General features: G+C 59.0%; 1 protein-coding gene across 1 annotated transcript in view; it reads right to left on the bottom strand.

Annotated features, from left to right (window-relative positions):
* Positions 1-4566: 4566 nt before the first annotated feature.
* FOXP4 (forkhead box P4) overlaps positions 4567-19733 on the bottom strand; it is a 56745-nt gene continuing 41578 nt past the window's right edge. The window contains 15 exon segments of the mRNA XM_032710902.1: positions 4567-6812; positions 7026-7189; positions 7542-7608; positions 7713-7834; positions 11991-12069; positions 12071-12090; positions 12272-12348; positions 12448-12524; positions 12526-12647; positions 13015-13098; positions 14929-15016; positions 17296-17326; positions 17329-17400; positions 17689-17895; positions 18403-18550. Coding sequence (XP_032566793.1) covers positions 6668-6812; positions 7026-7189; positions 7542-7608; positions 7713-7834; positions 11991-12069; positions 12071-12090; positions 12272-12348; positions 12448-12524; positions 12526-12647; positions 13015-13098; positions 14929-15016; positions 17296-17326; positions 17329-17400; positions 17689-17895; positions 18403-18550 — 1503 coding nt within the window. The 3' untranslated portion in view covers positions 4567-6667.

The raw sequence follows: 19733 nt of genomic DNA, 5'->3' as shown, positions 1-19733 counted from the left end.
AAAAAGAAAAAAGAAAAAGAAGGAAATGGACATTTAATAAAAAAAAAAAGAGGGCCCCATGGACCGTCATCTTTTGGAAGATGGAAAAATGAAAGACTTCCCCCATCCCCTCTGTGCCCACGCCTCGTGCCCTGGGGGGCTGTGGGCAGGTGATGGTGTTGGGGGCAGAGGCACAGGGGCATCATGGTGTGCACGCTGGGCAGCCCCACCACTGCCACTCGCCCTGGGGACCACTGGTGACCACAGCTTGGGGTCTCAGTGATCTCCAGTGCTGTGGGTGACAGGGCCCCGTGTCCAGCCGGGGACTGAGCATCCCTGTGGCCTCTGCAGGGAGGGGCTGAGGTGGATGTTGAGGAGGGCACAGTGCACTCAGGGATGTGGAGGTGCCCTCAGGGTGCCTTGGGGCTCACACTGAGCACGTTTCCTGGGCAGGGTCAGCAAAGCCCCCCCCGTTGGAGCCTCCCTGGGTTCCCAACACCCCAGAGCCCCCAGGCAGCGGGTCCTGCTGCAGGCAGGGTGTGGTTCTCACACCCACCACAAGGTCCCCTTGTCCTCCCTCCCACCCGGGACCTGCAGGCTGGGGGCTGATGGCCCAGGTTTCTGCACAGTCGAGCAGGAGCTGAGCTTTTGGAGAGGCTGGGGTGGCAAAGCGGGGTGCTAACACCCATCCAGTGCCTGCTCCCCATTCCTGCTTCTTTTCCTTCCCACTTACTAAAGCCATAATATTCTTCCCAACACTTTGTGATGCCCCTGGGCAGTGGGGGGATTCACAGCAAGCCTGCTGGTAGCCCAGGGGCGGGTGGCCATTGTGTTTGGGGACCCTTCTCAGCCCAGTCCTGGGTGATACAGCCACATGGACCAGCAACCCCCAAGACACCATCAACTCAGGGAAGGGCCAGACCTCAGAGCAAGAACCCTTTGGCCATTTCCCTCCTGGCCCCAATATTCCAATTTCTTAATGCTCATTTAAAAAAAAAAACAACAACCAAGCAACCCGAAGCTCTCGCTCCTTTTTTGGCTCCTTGGAGCTCTTTGGAAGCTGTGCTGGCTCTGTGCATTCAAGGCAGCGACTCCCCCCTAGTCCTGCTGGGGTGTGTGAAAATCCCATGGATCTGGAGCGCTGGAGGAAGGGTGGTATCCATGTGGGTGCAGCTCTGGATACCAGGAGGGAAGAGGAGAGGGGTGGGTGCTTCCTGCCAGCGTTTTCTGGGTGCATGGACTTGCTCTGCACCAGGAGCTGAGGGAGGGCTGACTGGTCCCAGTCCTCCCCCCATCCACGTACTGGTTTAGCAATCAACCCTGGAAAGCTTTTCATGTCAAAAAAAAAAAGAAAAAAGTTTCTAGTTTAAAAGCTAAAAGCTGCAAGTGTTAAATCGATCAGAGCCAGATGTCCCCCCAGAGATGCTCCCCTGCCCTCCCCAGGGAGCTGCAGAGCTGGTGGAGGACGGGGACACCGGGGGGGACAGGGACAGCAGCCCCCTAACGCTGGGGCACCATGGGTGCTGGCTCAGCCCCCCTGGGTGGGTGGTGAGGGCTGCAGAGCCACGTTCAGCACACCCCAGGAAGCCAGGCGAGCTGGACACAGCTCAGAGCCCTGGAAAAGGGCCACTGGAAAAAAGATTAAGTGAGTTTGGCCGGGAGGGAGCGGCGGAGGGAAAGGGGATGTAACAGTCTGTTAACATTGGCAGGGTCTGCACGCAGATGGGAGCAGCCATTTCGGGGGGCGGGAGGAGGCTGGAGTCTGGAACCTCATCCCCATCCCTATCCGCTGCCGCCCATCGCTCCCTCGCTGCTGAAGAGCTACAGGGATCTGCGGAGAACTTCTTCAGGGAAAGGGTTGCCAGGCATTGGAAAGGGATGCCCAGGAAGGTGGTGGAGTCCCATCCCTGGAGGTGCTCAAGGAATGACTGGATGTGGTCTGTTGACAAGGTGTGACCAGTCACAGGTTGGACTCGATGATCTTGGAGGGCTTTTCCAAACCTCAACGATTCTGTAAAAACGCACTTTTTTTTAAACCAACAACCCTAAGAAGGCAGCCAGCACAGCAGCCACGATAGGTAATTATTTTATTGCATTTATAATGCCATTGTCCATACAGATTACATGCAGCTAGACCTACTGTACAAGGGGTTTACGTCTGCCAACGCAGACACACGGAGCTCAGAGTACAAATACACAGCGAGGCTATTTCCTTTATACAGCACGAGGACGGCAGCGAGGGAGGGGTCGCTCTTTACACATCCGCCCTCCCCTCCACCTCCGGCCCCCTCGGACTCTCGTCCCACCTCCCAGCATCACCTTCCCACCCAGCGCCAAAGAGGATGGGAACAAGGAGGAAAAACAGGAAAAGGTTGTGGCAGGGCTGGCGCTTCCCGGAGCAGCCGGGGGTGGGATGTGCCCGAGCATGGGCTCCCCGGGGCCACGCCGGGCACCTCCGGGGGTGCAGAGCCCCCCAGCCCCTGGCTCTGGCCTGTCCCGACCTTCCCCAACACTTCCAGGACAAAAACCTAGATCCAGGGAGAACTCCGGGGCGTGAGGCTGGCCAGGGGTGGTAAACAAAGAAAGAAACCCTTTGGTTTGATGCAGGTTCAGCTGCTGCTCTCCCTTCCCCTCCACGGCCTCCCCAGCAGCCCCCAGTGCTGCCAGCACCCCCTCCTTGGAGTGCTGGTTTCTGACCCCCTCCCCTGGGTACCTGTTTGAGCTATTTGGGGAAGACATCATTGAGAGGGGAAAAAAAAGAAAAACACATGGAAAAATTAGTAATTCCTTCAGTGGGAGATACCAGAAAAATGCCTTTACATACAGAGAGGTGCCACAGCTTCCCCTCGTAGAAGTGCCCTGGGCTGGGCAAAACAGGAAACATGGAAATAAAACACAAAAATACAGAAAAGCCCAAAAAGAACCATTTGTTCTAATAGGTTTAAACCCAGAATATATATATCAATATATACAGACATAATTCTGCCACACGTTGTTTGGTCCTTGATCCTCCCTCCCCCCCGGCCTCCAGCGTGTGTTGAGGTAAGACACGCAGAATTCAGTAAATTCAAACCAGCAAAAATAAACCAGAGGGGTGAGGGCAGTGAGGGTGGGGGGACACAGACAGTACCTGGTTCAGGTGGGACCCTGCAGAGGCAGCTGGGCTGGGCGGGGTAAGAGAAGGAATTAAATTTACCCTGAGTATCAAACCGGGCACGTTTCCTGTGAATCCCACCAGGATTCCCGGGGAAGAGGCATCACCTGGAGCCACAGGACTTTCCAAACCTGTGCACGTGTTTAAAGAAAAAACTCCTTTATATTATATATTATTTATATAATATAATATATAGAGAGAGTGCTCTTGGGAGCCGGGATGGCAGCTGAAAACCTCTGGGAATACTCAGCACGGAGGGGAAGGTGCCAGGTTTTCCTCACGGGGTCTGGGGGTGATGATGGCACCGGGGATTTTGGCTGAATCCACGGGGATCTGGAGGCCCTGGGAGGCATTTCAGGGGTGTCTGTACCTCTGGAAAGCTTAAAAAAAAAAAAAAAAGTCATACCCCGAGGAAGGAGCCCTGGAGGGCTCGGCAATGCCGGGGCCACCTGGATTTGTGCAGAATCCAGGATGCAAAGCTGCCAAAAAATTAAAGAGCGGGAGGAAGGTGAGGGAAAAGGACCAGGAAGGGCAAAAAAAGGGGAGCAGCTACTGAAACCTCCTCCAAACAGTGAGGGGGTCTAACACAGGGTGCTGGCACTGCCCCAAGAGGCACAATGCCCCCCAATGCCAACCCAAAATCCCAAAAACTGGATGGAGGCAGGTGATTCCCCACAGAGGGTGAACTGTGGCCAAGCAGCAGTGAGGGGCTCAGGGGCTGCACCCAAGGTCCAGCCTGTCCATCCCTCCCCTCCCCTTCGTACGAGTAAAGCAGCAACGGGTCCCCCCAGCAACACCCCCCGTGCCAGCTGTAAACTTGGTACTACAAAACTAAAATGAAAAGAACTGGGGAGAAAAATAAAAGGAAAAAGAAAAAAAAAAGGGGAAAAAATGGGAAAAAAGGGGAAAAAAAGAAACGGGGGAGAAAAAGAAAATAAAAAAAAAAGGGGAAAAAAAAGGTAAAAGGAAAGATGAAAAAAGGAAAGATGAAAAAAGGAAAGATGAAAAAAAGAGAAAGAAAAAGGAGGGGGAAAGGGAATAAAGGGAAAGAAAGGGGGGAAAAAAAAAAAAAAGGGGGAATAAAGAAACAAGGAAAAAAAAGAAAAAAAAAAGGGGGAAAAGGGAAAAAAAAAAGGAAAAGAAGGATAAAATAAAGTAGGGGGAAAATTGCCGGTGCCTCCAGCTCACAGCTCCTTTGGCAGGATGGGGGGGACAGCAAAAGGGGGGGGTCGGGTGGTGCCCCCCGGCCCGGGCAGGGTCTTTGGTGTCCGGCGGAGGCCGGGGGGGCCGGGGCCGGGGCTGGAGGGGCGGGAGCGGGGGGAAGGGGCCGGGAAGGGGCTGGGAAGGGCTGTCCCGGCGCTCGGCAGCCGCGGCGCGGGAGAAGCGCGGGTGACACCTACAGGGGTGTTGGGGACCGCGGGAGGGAGGGCGGGGGGAGCAGCGAAAATCCCGGATTTGGGAATGGGAAAGGGCTCCCCTGCAGCCCAAGCCGGGAGGGGGTTGCCGGTGACCCCCCGTTAACAGCCCCACGGGGTGTCACCCTCGTGCCCCCCGAGGGTTCGGCAGCCCGGATGGTGACACAGGGGATGATACAGGGGATGATACAGGGGTGGCACAGGGGAACACGGCTGGGGTGGGGGGGTTCTGCTCAACGTCCCCCCGGCTGCAGGGGGGACCCAGGGACACCCCCCTTCTCTGCAGCCACCTGGTACTGAGGGTGCTTCAGGCAGTGAAAAGGATGAGTCCAGTATGGGCTCACCCTGGGGATACCCCACAGCACCAGGAGCCCCTTGGGGAGGTCACAGAGGTGACACGGGGACAGGCAAACACAACCCCCCGTGACCCACAGCTGTGTTGCATTTTCAGCACTGCTCCCAGGGTGTCAGCCCCATGTCCCGTGGGGGTGACACAGTCCCCAGTGTCTCATCCCGGAGTAGCAGGGACAGGGAGGGACAGAGCAACCCTCGGGATTGCTCTGGGGGAGCCTGGAGCTGGGCTCAAAAACGTGAGCAGCCCCACATCCATCACAGTGAGCCCCTAAAGACCCCACTGTGTGCCAGGACAGCCAGTGCCAGCCTGGCTGTGCCAGGAAAGTGATGCTCCCCAGGGAAGGTGATGCTCCCCAGGGAAGGTGATGCTCCCTGAAGCCAGCACAGGGCACTGGGGATGCCACGCCTGCCAGGAGGAGGCTGGCACTGGGTACCCACATCACCGCCCCAGAAAGAAAGAGCAGGGAGAAGAGGGGTGTTTGGTTGTGTTGTTCTCATTATTATTAATATTTTTTTCTTTTGGCATTAATACCATCTGTTCACCTGAACTACGGACCTTCTGTCTCTAGAAATCTTTTGGTATCTTCCCATCTGGACGCACACAAAAGGATAAGGAAAAGAAAAGATGAAAGCGGGAGCCCCCCTGCAATGGGCTCGGCTTGGGGGCCGTGGCCAGGTTTGGCCACCACGGGGATCCACTGAGCTCAGCTTTGCTCCCAGCGGGATGGGATGACCCCCAGCTCCTCTGCAGGTGCCCCCAGGAGGAGCGTGGTGTTGGGGGATGCTGCCCTCCTGCTCCACTGAGACCCTGCCCCGGCTCTGGAGGTGGAACGGGGCACGCAGGGGGCCGGGAGCCTTTCCTTGAAGTTGAAGTTGGGCCACTGGCCATCCCCACATGGGCTGGGAGGTGTCACCGCTGCAGCCACGTCGCAGGACGGGGGGAGCTGTGTCCTCACTGCTGGCGCTGGCAGTCGGCTGCGGATGGTCAGCAGTGCTGGGTGCCAGGAGCCCCACCAGCTCGTGGAGGGCAGAGCCTGGGAGGCGCTCTGCTTGCCAGGCAGTTTAGCAACTGGCCAGGGGTGACAAGGCAGAGGGGACCCCGTCCCACTGACGTGGTCCTCGTCCTTCCCCAGCTTCGAGACAACGGTGCGAGCCCGACATCCAGAGCACGGCAGAGGGCTCAGCCCCGTTTCTGCTGTTTCTTCCCCCAAAGCTGGGTGGAGGCAGCACACGTGGGCAGGGTCCACGGTCCCTCCTAGTGCAAAACCCACCGGGGGCCCGAGGGACGACAGTGGGTTCCTGCCAACAGTGGGTTCCTGCCAACAGTGGGTTCCTGCCATCTGCCTCGGGGCGGCCGAGCACCGCGGGAGGAGGGGACAGAGGTGCCTTCCCCGCGCCCGCCGCGCACGGGGAGGGAAGGAAGGGACCATTTCGGACAGAAACAACCTACCATCCTCGTTCACCAGTCACTAACCAAGGGAGGAGGGGAGAAAAAGTCCAGCTCTTGGGTTTCTGCTTCTCGTGCCGCGGGACGTGCCCGCGGCGGGGTCGGTCAGTCACCGGCTGCGGCGCGGGGCAGTGGGAGCGCGAGGGACGCGCCGGCAGCAACGGGTTGTTGCCCCAAGGAAACCCCTTTGCTTCGTGGAAGTGCCTTTAAAGAACAGGTTAACGCCGAAGGTCACCTTGGGGAGGTGGGAGCGTCGCTTGGTCTCCGGCCGGGAGGGTGGGAAGGGTTTGCCCCTCGGTGGGGAGGAGGAAGGAGTCCTTAGGACAAGTCTTCCACTGGCAGCTCCTCCTCCAGGTCCCTGTCGTCGGGAATCGTCACATTCTGGTTGGTGGTGGCCATCAGCGACACAGGTCTGCTGTCGTCCTCCGCCTCGGCTGGTTCCTCCTTCACGTGCACTGGGTGGCTGTGGGGGGGGAAGCCTTCAGCCTCGGGGGCTGCCCCCCAGCCACAACCCCACAAAGCTCTTGGTCCAAAACCCTCCTCACCCAGGGGACAGGAGCCATGGGAAGCAACAAGCAGCTCCCGGTGCCCGATGTGTCACCGTCCTTTAGCTCCAGACCCTCCAGCACCCCAGTGCCCCCCCACCAGCACCTTCCCTGCTGTCCCCCAGGCTGACCTGTACTGCTGCGGGGACAGGCGTGGGCTGTTGCTGCCGTTGCTGTTGACTTGCTCCACGGTGCTGCTGACGTCGTCGTGGCCCACGTGCAGCATGGCACTGGTCGAGCTGGTGTTGATCATGGGGCTGTTGAGCAGTGGGAAGCTGCTCTCTGCCAGCGCAGCCTGCGGGGGCATCAGAGAATCAGAACGGTTTGGGCTGGAAGGGACCTCAAAGATCACCAGTTCCACCCCCTGCCATGAGCAGGGACACCTTCCACCAGACCAGGCTGCTCCAAGCCCCTCTAACCCAGCCCTGAACACTTCCAGGGATGGGGCAGCCACAGCTTCTCTGGGCAACCTGTGCCAGGGCCTCCCCACTCTCATGGGGAAGAACTTTTTTGTATGTCTAACCTAAATTTCCCCTGTTTCAGTTTGAACCCATTCCCCTTGTCCCTCACTACAGTTCCTGATGACAGAAGACCGTGGAGGGTTTTGTGCCCCCGTGTCCCAGTCAGGGACAGGACAGGGTCCCTACCTGATAACTTGCATTAAGTGCTCCGTAACCGAGTCCTGAAATCATATTTTTGACTAAGGTCGGACTCCTGCAGAAAGAGAGAAAGCAGAAGGACGCAGGGCTGAGCGCTGCTGGCCTGGGGACAGGGTGAGCACAGCCCCCAGGCTGTGTCCATGGCAAAGGAGCACCCACCCTGTCATCTTTGGTGGCCTTCGCTTTTGGTACTCGTGCTCGTCCACGGTCCACACGGCTCCCTTGACGTTCTCCACGCGCACGAAGCACTTATGCAGGCTCAGGTTGTGGCGGACGGCGTTCTGCGGGCAGAGAGGGCAGGAGCTCAGTAGTTTGACCCTACTCCCACTACCCAGACCCCCCTCTTCCTCACCATCCTCCTCCTTGGCCAGCCCGCAGGTCTCCACAGCTCTGGGCTGTCCTGGCCACCCCAACGTTCCCCCCCAAAGCCACCCAGGCTGCTGTGAGTGCTCCCCCACTCCACCAGCACTGAGGGGGTTGAGTTGTTGAGCCCCCAAACCACACGTGGGACATGACCCCGTTTTGAGGACCTTGGCCAGATGCTGAGGAATGGGGGACAGTATGGGACAAGTGACAGCAGCAAGGACTGGGAGCAGAACCACCCTCTCTGCTCGGCAAAGCCAGCTAATCTTTCCCTTTCTTTTCCTTTCCCCCACCCTCCCCTTTTGGTCCTTTCCCTCCCTTTCTTCTTTACATCGACCATCTTTACATTTCTAAATGTAAAATAAAGAGACACACACGTAGGCAGACAGCACAGCCCCGAGAGATACCAGCTCCCTTTTCCCCTTCCAACTCCCTGCCATTTGCTACTGCCCCTATTTCATTACCAATTTTAATTTGCCTCTAATTAAATCCTGTGTATTTTTCCGACTCACTTGCTAATCCATGAGGGAGGCAGGAGGCTGGAGTGGAATCTCTCCGAGCTATAATTACAAAGGGCCTAATCACGGGGGCTCTGCCTTTGAATAAATTTCCTTGCATTAAGGTTCTCAGATTCTCTGCCTTGCAAATGAGAATGACCCCAATTTCAGGAAGTTGGCCTCGGAGGGTTTTTTTTTTCTCCCTTTTTTTTTTTTTATTTCGAGTCCTGATTCGTGATGAGAGACTAATTCGTTACGCTAAAACATTAACAGCAATTTAAAAGGTCGAACGGGGGCTGTATAAACAAAGGAGCTGGCCAGCACAACAAGGGAGAGGAGACACGGACTGAGCCCCCCCCACCAAGCAAGTGCCAGAGCGCCCAGAACCTCATCAGATGGCACCATCGCCCCTTTTGCTTCTCATTTAAGGAGAAAAACAAACAAAGCTGGGCTCTTCCCTTGTCCTCCATCCATCCTTTCCCCCCCAATCCCCCCCTCCAGCTGTGCCACAGTGCCCGGTGCTGACACCACGGCCGGGTGACACGGTGACAGGCAGCAGGGCCGGGCTCTGGCTCCTCTGGCCCTTTGGCAGAGCACAGTCCAAAGGGGAAACTTTGTAAGCAGCTCTCAGAGCTCCCGGGAAGGAGATTCAGGCCCAGCCAGTGCTGTCTGATGTGATTTTTGGGGGGGAACCCCTGCAGGACCCCACAAATCGGGAGCTGACCCAGTGTCTCGGGTGTGGCTGAAGCCAGGTCCTGGGGTCCCCGCTCAGAGCCACTGTCACTGTCACCCAAAGGGACATGCTCCATTTGGGCCATGCCCTGCTGGGAGGCACCACTCAGCCTCAAACCCCATGCTGGCATCTCCCAGGGTCAGGCTGCACAGCACTGTGAAGACAGACATCCCAGGGACCTGGAATTCCAAGGAGGACCCCGAAATCCTTGGGGAGCAGGACAAGCCCCTGTCCCCCACTCTGTCCTTGCACCATCCCCTGCCTGGGGTCTGAAGTCCAGCCAGGGCTGGGGCCTTCCATTGCCCTTGAACCCTGTCCCTGAGCAAACACAGGACGTCCCTCCCTGGCTGAATCCTGCCCACACTCCCCTTCCTCCCTCCTCCCTGTGCAGGGGGCTCCTCATCCAAGCAATGCCCTGATTGCAGCCACGAGCATGGCAAAGCAGAACCTTCCCTGCCCAGAGACACAGGCTCAGCAGTGCCCACGTCCCCCCCTCTCCTGGTGACAACCCCCTGCTCCGAAGCCAGGGGGATGTGCCTGCAAAGGCTCCAGTGGAGGTAAAATAAATCCTGGCAGTGGGCAGGATGTGGCTCAGCATCCCCAGAGCCTGGGATGCCCCATCCCTGTGCTGGGTGTTGGGCAGGGTGCTGTGCCCAGGACACGGAGGAGGTGCCAGGTGAGCTCCCCATGGCATGGGATCCACCCCCCCGGTGCCTCAGCCCAACGTGGCTTTTGTGTTTCGACAGTGTTTGTTCAGAGCCAGACCTGGCTGCTCTGTTTGCTTCTCATCTCTCTCCTCTAATGATGTTTGCTTTACACCCTCCACCCCATTCCCTGGGCTGTGCTGGGGGCTCCCTGTGGGTCCCCCCTGCTGTGGGGATGGGGTACCCACCTGGTCCCTAGCACCCCTGTCCCATCCCAGGGGACTCCAGGAGATGAGGGAGAAGCTGCAGCAGAAATGGTGGTTTTCAAAGAGAGGAAACACACAATTTTTTCCCATGTATCCCACTCCTTCAGAAGAAGCCTGACCTTGGACACTGGAAGTTATGAAGAGAAGTATCCCCCCTTCCAGCTCTTTTTAATCTCCTGCCATCCCCTTTGGTGATAGAACAGGAAAAAATGAAGAAAAAAAACAATGGGAAGCAGAAGGGCTGGGAGATGCCCTTCTCCAACCCTGCCCTTGGTAACACAGGGTGCGGGGAAGCCGCAAAAAACCTCCCAAAATATTTATTCTTCCAGCTAATAAAAAGGGGAAAAAGACATTTCACCTGCCATCATCTCATTCCAGATAGGGGGAAACTGAGGCACAGAGCAGGTGAAGTGCTGCCCTGGACAGTGCTGGGAGCAGTGACAGCCACAGTGGGCTCTGCCCCAGTGCTCCCCATTGCTGCCCACCGTGTGCCCAGTGTGGGGTGTCCCCAGGCCAGGGTGGTGGTGGTGCAGTGGTCGCTGGCTAGTGGTTGCAGCAGTGGCAGTGGTGGCAGCGTGGCAGTGGTGGCAGTGGCAGCCGGTGGCAGCAGTGGCAGGGGGCAGTGGTAGCAGCAGTGGCAGTGGTGGCAGAGTGGCAGTGGCCAGCGATTCTCGTGGTGCACTTGCAGTGCTGCCCGTGTGCAGCGAGGGCACTCCAGACGACACAGCCCATGGTCAGCCCCAAAACTGCCCCAGCACCCGGCTGCTCCTGCCCCCCCATCCCAGTGCCAGGATGCTCCAGATGGCAGGGCCCACCCAGAGTGCTGGGGAGCCAAAACCCTGCTATTCACCCAAAAGTTTTCTGCAGATCCCAGCTCTGATCTGCACAAGCGACACACGGGGGCCCTGGGCTCTGGGAGAACTGATTCCTCCTCATCCTCAACCCTCTCAAGATGCTCCATCTCGCTTGCACTCGCTGATTCTAATTATTTTTATTTTAAACTAACACGTGTCCCTCTGCCACTTCACCTTGCTGCCCTGGGCAGGAGGGAGCTGAGCTGTGCCTCAGTAAATACATGCAGCAGGAAACAATAATAAGTGAATCTTCCCTGGATGAGGCAATAACTGAATCACAGAACTGCTCCTTCCACAACTCCCTGCTCCTCTGAGATGTGTTTTCTCAAATCTCAATTTCTAAATAACCAAGGGGGAAGCAGCCCCAGCACCCACGTGCTGCCCCCAAATTCACCTCCATCAGCCCAGGCCAGTGAACAAATGGCTCCTCAGGGACAAAAACTTTCAGTACCTGCCTGTACAGCATTGTGCACCGGGTGGGGGGGACTGACAGGCACAGGCACTGCTTGGGGTTTGGCAGAGGAGTTCCCCTTGCTGATGGTGCCCCCGCCACCCCCACTCTTCCTCCATCCCCCTGGCCCAGCACCTGCACCCCCGGCCACCACTGAGGCCCAGCCACCTCATCTCTCAGAGTCACCTGCCCCAGGTTATCATTAACCTTCTTTGTTATTTCAAGTGTCTCTCTTTTGTCTCTGCCCTTCTCCTCCAGCCTCAGCTCCACAGAAAAGCCCAGCACAGGGATGATGTGCCCTCACAGACCAGGGATGCATTTTGGGTAGGGAAAATGGGGGATTTATCCATAAAATCATCTCCTGCACCATCTCAGAGCTGTGCAATGAACTGGTCCTTTACCAGAGGTGCCCACACAAGCTGGAGAATCCTGCAGCAGGGAGTCCCCAGTGGGATGGGGTGAGTCCAGGTGGGATGGGGTGAGCCCCGGTGGGGGGTGAGCCCGGGTGGGATGGGGTGAGCCCGGGTGGGATGGGGTGAGCCTGAGTGAGATGGGGTGAGCCTGGGTGGGATGGGGTGAGCCCGGGTGGGATGGGGTGAGCCCATGGTGCCAAGCAGGGCTGCTCTCACCTTCCAGGTGGCCGTGTTCCTCCGGAAGTAGGCAAACATCCGCGTGAACCAGTTATAGATTTCATTCAACGTAGCTGCCGTCGGGGGTCTCCAGGATGGCCTGAGGAACCAGAGAGGGGACAAGAGCGTCACTCACGATGCCCCACTGGGGTTCGACGCCTGTCCCACGGTGAGGTATGAGAGGGTTCAGTGGATCTGGGGGCTCCCCCAGGACAGAGAGGGTGGGAGAGAGCAGGTCTCAGGGTGCAGCGCTGGACCCCAGGGCACGGGGAGTCACTGACCTGCCGGATGAGCGAGGCGTACGTGAAGGGCGGCCGGACGTCGGCGTTCTTGTAGAACTCGTGATTCTGTGCAAGTTTGGGGGGCGACAGGAAAGGGGAGGGCGAGGGGTGAGGGGACCGCTTTGGGACCCAGGGACTGCAGCGTGGAGGGTGCTGAGCCCCAGCCCGGAGCTCACCTGAAGATATTGGGGTGCAGAACTTCTCCGAGTTCCTCCTGCGGATGGGCCCCACGTTGTGTAAAGTGGAAGAGTGATGACGAGGGGCCCTGCGCAGGGGGGGTGATGGGCGCCGTGGCTGAGGTGGGGGGATGAGGTAAACCGTCGGGAAACGTGTCGGAAGTGCTCTTGGAGAGGGTGGCACTGGAGACCAGGTTCAGCTGCACAGACAGGGGGGAGGCAGGATGGTGGTTGGGAAGGCAGGGGCTGGAGGAGAGCCCCCGGCCAGCGGGAGCTTGGGAGGGCTGAGCTGGCTCGTGCCCCAGAGCAGGCAGGGAGGGGCTCGCAGGGGGACACTTGCTGGGCTTGGCAGGGATGGGATGCAACCAAGGGATGGGGATGCAACTGCAGGAGAGGACACAGCAATGGGATGGGATGCACCTACAGCCTGGATGCATCCACTCTGTCCATACCACAGAGCCCACCCCGTGCTGACCACACCAGGCAGAGAGGGGACAGCAGAGGGGGAAGGGGAGGACAGGGGCTGGCTGTGGGGATGTAGAGGGCAGGAAGGGGACTCACGCTTACAGGCTGGCTGAAAGGCTTTGGCTCTGAAGGTCTCATGTGAAGATGGGCCATCATTGCTTGGAGACGCTCGCTCTCCTTGGCCAGCTGTGGGAGGCAAGAGAGCAGGAGGGAGATGGTCAGGCAGTGCCCAACTCACCATGGAGGTGCCCGTGGCCTGGAGGAGCTGCCAATGAGCCCCAGACCCTCTGTGTCCCCCAGGTGCCATCTCTGCTGATGCTGGTTCCTGAGAGCCCCAGTGCGGCTGTGGCTCCATGGGGGCTGCAGCACCTGCTGTGGGGGGTACGGGGCCATTCCAGTCGTGTGTGCAGTTAGATGAAAAATCTATGGTGAAGGGAGCCCCTTCCCACCCTCCATGCTGCCACTCACCAGCAAGGCCACCCACCGCAGCCCTCACGTTCCCTCCCGGGTGCTCTATCCCCTGCCCCAGTGTCTGCTGTCCCTCCCCTTCCTCCTCCTGCTCCCCAGCAGCTCCCTGTCCCCCCACCCCGCCCTCCATCCATCCCCCTGGACTCCCAACATTGCTGTAATTGCACCCCTCCTGTTTACTCCCGGAGTGCGGAGGAGGGTGAAATATTCACTGTGGCACCAGGAGAGATTTTGAGCCCGACGGAGGCGATGGACCTGACACCCGCTCTCTCCTCCGTCACCTCCCCTTTCACCAGGACCCTCAAAGCTCGGGGCTCGGCCACCTCCCGTGCGCCACCGGCTCCCACCAGCCCCATCCCTGGGCAGGCACCGGGGCCGGGCAGGAAGGAGTTAAAGGCAGGAGCCAGAGCGGAGTTTGCTGCAAGTTGGAGCAGCTCAGATGCTTCGTGCTGTCGTGGTGCTCATTAGAGCTGACAGGTCTCCCCTCGTGATGCAGACTCTCCGCGCACAGCGGGAGCTCCGCGCCTCTAAACTTCATAATTGGTGGCTCCGTGGCAGGTCCTCTTGCACACAGCTCTGCTCGCCCTTCAGCTTTTTTTTTTGTTTTTTCCCTTTCCTTTCCCTCCCCTCTTTAAGCCCAGTAATGCTTTCAACCTCTCGCTTTGGCGAGGGGTGGGGAGCAGGATGGATTGCAGGGCTCACCCAGGAGGCTGCAGCCTCTCCTCGATCCCACAGCTCCCCCCGAGCTGCTGTGACTCAGGGTGGAGGCTCCCAAGGGTGCCCCACATCACATCCCACTGTCCCCTGGGCCAGTGTACCCTGAGATGTCACGCACACACTGCCCTGAGCTCCTGCCAGCCCCAGCCGGGCACCCAGGCACTGAGACACCACGAGGGTTTTGGTGACTGACCCCTGACAGACCCCTGCCCTGTCCCTCTTTCAAGTCCTGAGATGAAAACTCCCCATTTCCTCCTCTTCCCCCCTCCCTTCTCCATTAACCGAATTATGCACAGCACGTCGGGGAGCCAGAGATGCTGAGAGAGGCTCTATTTAAAGAACTTGCCTTTCCAAAAATAGCGCCCCAAAGTTGGGCTCCACAGACCACGCTCAGCCACCAAAATAAGTGGCCTGATTTCCAAGGACCCCAGTGGCCCTGCAGCTCCCACAGAGGTGGCACAGCTCATGTCCCACCTGTGGGACATGAACCCTCCTGGCAGCACGTGCCTTCCACATCTGTGGCATCTCCCTGTACCCACAGGGACACTCTAGGCAGGAGGGATGGCTTGTCCTTTCCTCCAGCCCCATCACAGGGATGCTGGTATGGGGGAAACCAGACTGAGATTTGCCCAGGGCTTGCTTTCTACCCAGGTGCAGCCCAGGGTCAGCATTGCTGTTAGGGAAGGATGTTTGAAACGAGTCCCCAGGTGGGTGGTTACGGTCCCCAACCTCCCTGCTGCCCCCTGAGGAGAGCAGCCAAGGCATGGAGTGCAGAGGGGGAAGGAGATGGCTTTTTACACCCCTGTCCGTGGAGGCAGGGGCAGCACCCACCTGTATCTCCAGCTGCTGTACCACTTGCATCTGGACTCGACACTGGGCCGTGCTTCGGTCATCAAGTGCATGTTCTGTGTTGAGGTGTCTGGGGAGGAGAACACAGAGGGTTATGCCTGGACATGCCCAAAATGCCCCCTCATCTGGGGCCACACCTGGGATCAGCCCTGACCTGTAAATTGCTCAGGGATGCTCTGGTACTGGTGCCCCAAGTGGGATGAGCAGAAAGGAAACCGAGGCACACAAGAGACTGAGCAAACCAGGCTGTGCCATCTCCCCAGACCTGGGCTGGAAGAGGGCCATACCCACCCAGCCCTGCCTGTGGAGCCACACGGTGTTTAGGAGCAGCCACTGCCTGATGGAAAGCCTACGGATTTTCCTGGAGAAGGCTGCTGGCAGGAGGTGCCAGGAAGACCTGAGAAGCAGGTTTCCAGGACAAAGGTGTGATTATGGAGGTTGACTTACACCCTCTAAGGAAACCCCCGAAGGCAGAAGGTGGCATTTCCAGGGTGTTCCTCATCCTACCACTTTCATGCCTCGTGTTTATGAGGTGCTTTGTGTTTATGAAGCAGAAGGACCTTTGGTCCTCACTGCTCTCCCTCCTCCTCGGGGGGGTAGGATCCTGGGGATGTCACTTGCTGCAGAGGCAGGGACATCCCAGCAGCCCCTTGTGGGGGTCCTCACCCCTAAACCCAGCAGAGCAGCAGCCTGGGGATGCCCCCAGGAGAAGGTGCCCCAGGAGCAGGGCAGGAGTCTCACCCGGCTGTTTGCGAGAGACTTCCAGCCAGCCTGCACAGACAAGGCAGGTAACTGGGACCAGCTGCCAAGCCTGTAGGTGAGCAAACCCCCCTGTGCCCCAGCCCCGCTCCTCTCCCTGCACAGCAGAGCAAGGGCACGGCTGCTTCTCCAGGGAAAAGGCTGTCAGAGCCCAGGCTGTGCCAAGCAGGAATGGAGACATCTCCCACTGACCCTGTCCCTCATAAATCACTGCTCAAAGGCCATGCTGCCCTTTCCACCCCAACCCTGGGGCTCTCTGAGCTGCTCCACAGAGGTGATGCTCAGAGCAGGCTCAAAGCCAGTGCTCAGACTCAAGGCCAGGCCCACTCTCCAGCTGGGCTCAGCCTTTGGGAGCTGGAAGTTTCTATTTGCCTGTCCCACAGCCTGACATGTCCCCACATTAGCAGAGAGGGGACAGAAACCCTTCACCAGTGTTTTGGGAGGCTGTCCCTTTGGGAAGGGGGACAGGCAGGTGGGATGCAGGGATCCCACAGCCCTGGCTGGCACAGCACAGCTCTCCTGGCACTGTCACCCAGCCCTGGCCATCCCCTGCCAACTCCAGCTCCAGCTTCCAAACCAGAGCTCGCTCATCTGCCCCGTGCCATTCAAACATGCCCTGCAAGGTGGGAGAGATGCCTCATCCTGGGTTCAACCCCATGAGTCAGAGGCAGAGGAAAGAGGACACAGGAGCCTGAATCACTCACTCACCACCCCAACCTCCCCAGGCTGCCTTCACACCTCCTCATCCTCCCGTGTAAGGCCTCTGCCCAGCTCCTTCCCTGCGAAATGAGGAGGCTGGTGAGGTCTGAGGGATGCTCCCACCGGAGCCAGAGGCGTGGCAGAGGGCAGGGTCAGTCTGTAAAACCCCAAAACCTGGCCGATGGAGAGCCCGCGCCTCGGCCGAGCAGACAGCCGGGGAGGCGGGGGGGAAGCAGCGAGCGAGCCGTCAGTTCCTTCTGATGTCTTTGCTAAAATCCTGGCTACAAAGAGATCTAATTGCAAATGAAACTAATTAAGTAAACCTCTGACGAAGCGGGAAAACAATTTGTTTGACCCTGACGCTGGCAGAGGGCTCTGCGACGCAGAGTTAATCAGTCAGCGCCGGAGCCCACAAGCGGTGTCAGCGGGGCTCCCGCTCCGCCATCTGCTCCCCCCCGCGCCCCCCAGGAGGGAGCTGGGAGCCCCCCGTGCCTGCTGCCGGCGCCTGCCCGCTCCTGCCCTCCTGCACGGGGTCTCTCCCTTCTCTGGAGTCCATCGACTCATCGAATGGTTTGGGTTGGAAGGGACCTTAAAGCCCACCCAGTTCCACCCCCCTGCCATGGGCAGGGACACCTTCCGCCAGCCCAGTTTGCCCCCAGGCCCCGTCCAACCTGGCTTTGGGACACTTCCAGGATGGGGGAACTCCACAGCAACCCCTGGTGTGTTTTCTCCTTCTGCATGGGGTCCCCCTGCTCTGGGCAGACACTTCGGGGTGTCTGGACCTACTTCCAGAGTCTTCCCCTCCACCAGCTCCAATTCTGTCCCAGCCTCAGAGTGTGGGTTGTCCCTTGTCCAAAAAAATAAAACCTCCCCCAAAAAAGGGACACTTACTTGACAAACTGTCCCAAGTCCTCACAGAGGGTTCGCAGCCAGGCCACTTGCACTCTCCGTGGCCATAGAGCGGGTGGGAGCCGGGGGTCCTCTTCGTGGTAAGAGCTGCAGAAGAGGGAAAGGGGCCATGAGACAGGGCAGCTGGGATGCTCCAGCATTCCCGTGCACGGGGACAGCCCTGGAGCACCCACAGGAGACCCCCCAGTGGACGTCATCCTGTCCTCCACGGGCACACGGGTTGCAGCAGAACAGCGACAGGACTCGATTATGGGGCAGGCAGAATCTCCCCTCACCCAGCCCAGCCCTGCTGCCAACCCCACAGCTGACAGACCCCGGCCCCTTCCACCTCTCCAGGAATAAAAACACAAAGTGCCAGGGCCGACACGGCTCTACCTGTCCCCTTCTGGGCGTGTGCATGGTGCTCCTGTCCATTGGGCAGAGGGTGATGGGAAATGGGAGGCGAGACCTTGGCGGCCGAAAACGAGGTAGAGTTGGAGGTGTTGGTGGTGAGGTCAAGACCTTCTTGCTTAATGCTGTCCGCGACGGGCTGGGCAGCCGTGACCTCCTTCCAGAGCTGCTGGAGGTCCGAGGGGCACACGGCTACGGCAGGAGAGAGAGCCCGGGGTCAGCAGGGGCACGGGGCAGAACCCACAGCACCCACAGGGTCCTTTCCCTGCCCCCTGGCACATGCTCAGCTCCCCAGACCTCGCCCAGCACGGGAAACCATCACCTAAAGCCAGGCCCAGCCCACAACACAAGCAGTGGCAAGTGGAGGCTGCACAGCCCCATCAGGGAGCCCAAAACAAGGTGCTCTCAGCACCCAGGGAGCCACACAGAGCTGTTCCCAGAAGGGAGGCGACCCCTTCTCCCCACACCTTGGCACCCCTATGCCAGAGGAAGAGGTGCCCCAGTCCTGCACTCCTCTGCCAAAGGAACCCGGAGCCCAACCCTGCACCAGCTCTGCCCGCTGATGCCATCAGACCCCACTTCGGGGGCATTAGAAAAAGCAACAGCACAGCCCCTCCCCAGCCCCCCTCACCCAGAGCAGGGCAATCTGCAGCCATGGGTCCCCCCCGCCGTGCAGGGTACCCCGCTGGGGGTCCTTACCTTGGGGCAGGGTCTGCAGGGGCACCGTGCCCTGCCCTGGCTGGAGGCTCACCAGGCCCTGGCGCTGCAGGTTTAACAGGTGCTGCTGCTGGAGCTGCTGCATCTGCAGGAGCTGCTGCTGGAAGGCCAGCTGCTTGTTCCCCAACGGCTGCCGAGACAAAAGGGACAAATCCAGGCGCCTTATTCCCAGCCCCGCAGGGGAGGCAGGGGCTGGGGGCCGCGGGAGGGGTGCTGGCAGCCAGGGGTGCCCGCGGTGGGGGCACTGGGGCTGCCCCTGTCCCCATCCTGCTGCCGGGCCTGCTCAGCTCACGGCTGAGCCGGACGGAGGCTTTGATCTATCGGAAGAGGAGGGGAAGGAAAGGAAAAGGGGAAGGGAAAATAAAGCACTGGAAAGAGAGGGAGTGAGCGAGCTGGGAGTTGCTCGGAGCAAGACCAGCTGTGCTGGGAGGTGGGTGTGAACCCCAACTGTGGGGTCCCATGGGGGAGGCTCAGCTGCAATGTTGTTGTAAAAAAGGGGGCTCTCAGTATCCTGGATGCACAGGACCCTTCTTCAAGCCAGCAAATTATCCCTATTGCCAAAAACGGACCACTGTGAGCCCCTCCGTGGTGAGGGGCTGAAATCAACTGTCTGCAGGGGAGGGGGTGCCCAGCGCCAGTACCGGTGCCCCCACCCCAGCCACAGGCACCCCCCGGGTAGGGACTCTCCCCCCATCCCCAGGAGCCAGTCGTGCTCTGACCAGCATCGCTGGCCCTAAACTAGTTAGGCAGGACGGGTCCCTGGGGAGGCACCGAGAAATCCATGAGAATTAAGTGAAGGGGAGAGAATTCAATTAGGGCTGGGGACAGGCAGCTGCTAATCCGAGCCGGGCAGGAGAGGGGAGCTGCCCCCAGGCTGCCCGGCCTCATTAGCGGGGCAGGCGGCTCCGTGACCCCCGTGAACCCCCCGAGCCCCCCTGTTTGGGCAGACGGTGCCGGCAGGGAGCGAGGAGCCGGAGAGCACCGGCCAAACCCGTGCTGGAGCACATCCCCCACCTCACTGCACTCGGGAGCGGGGGCACTTTGCAGCCCCACAAAGATGTATTTTCATGTCCGTGTCCTTACTGATGAGCACAAGAGCTGTGCTATGGGAAATGTCCTTGTTTTTCCTGAGTGTTATAGGGATTCAGGCCCCCGATGCAGTGGGAATCCCAGGGACCTGGCACATCTCCTGATGATCCCTGAGGCTACATCAGCAGGGAACAGCAGACAGACTCTCCATGGCAATCCCAGTCCATGGCTGAGTTTGGAATCAGCATGTGCTGCTGTACCCACATGGGCCCATGGATGCAGGG

This window comes from Chiroxiphia lanceolata, chromosome 25, assembly GCF_009829145.1.
Source record: "Chiroxiphia lanceolata isolate bChiLan1 chromosome 25, bChiLan1.pri, whole genome shotgun sequence".
In the NCBI taxonomy this organism is placed as follows: Eukaryota; Metazoa; Chordata; class Aves; order Passeriformes; family Pipridae; genus Chiroxiphia; species Chiroxiphia lanceolata.
The sequence above is the reverse complement of the archived record's forward strand: the minus strand, read 5'-3'. Positions and strand labels throughout refer to the sequence as shown.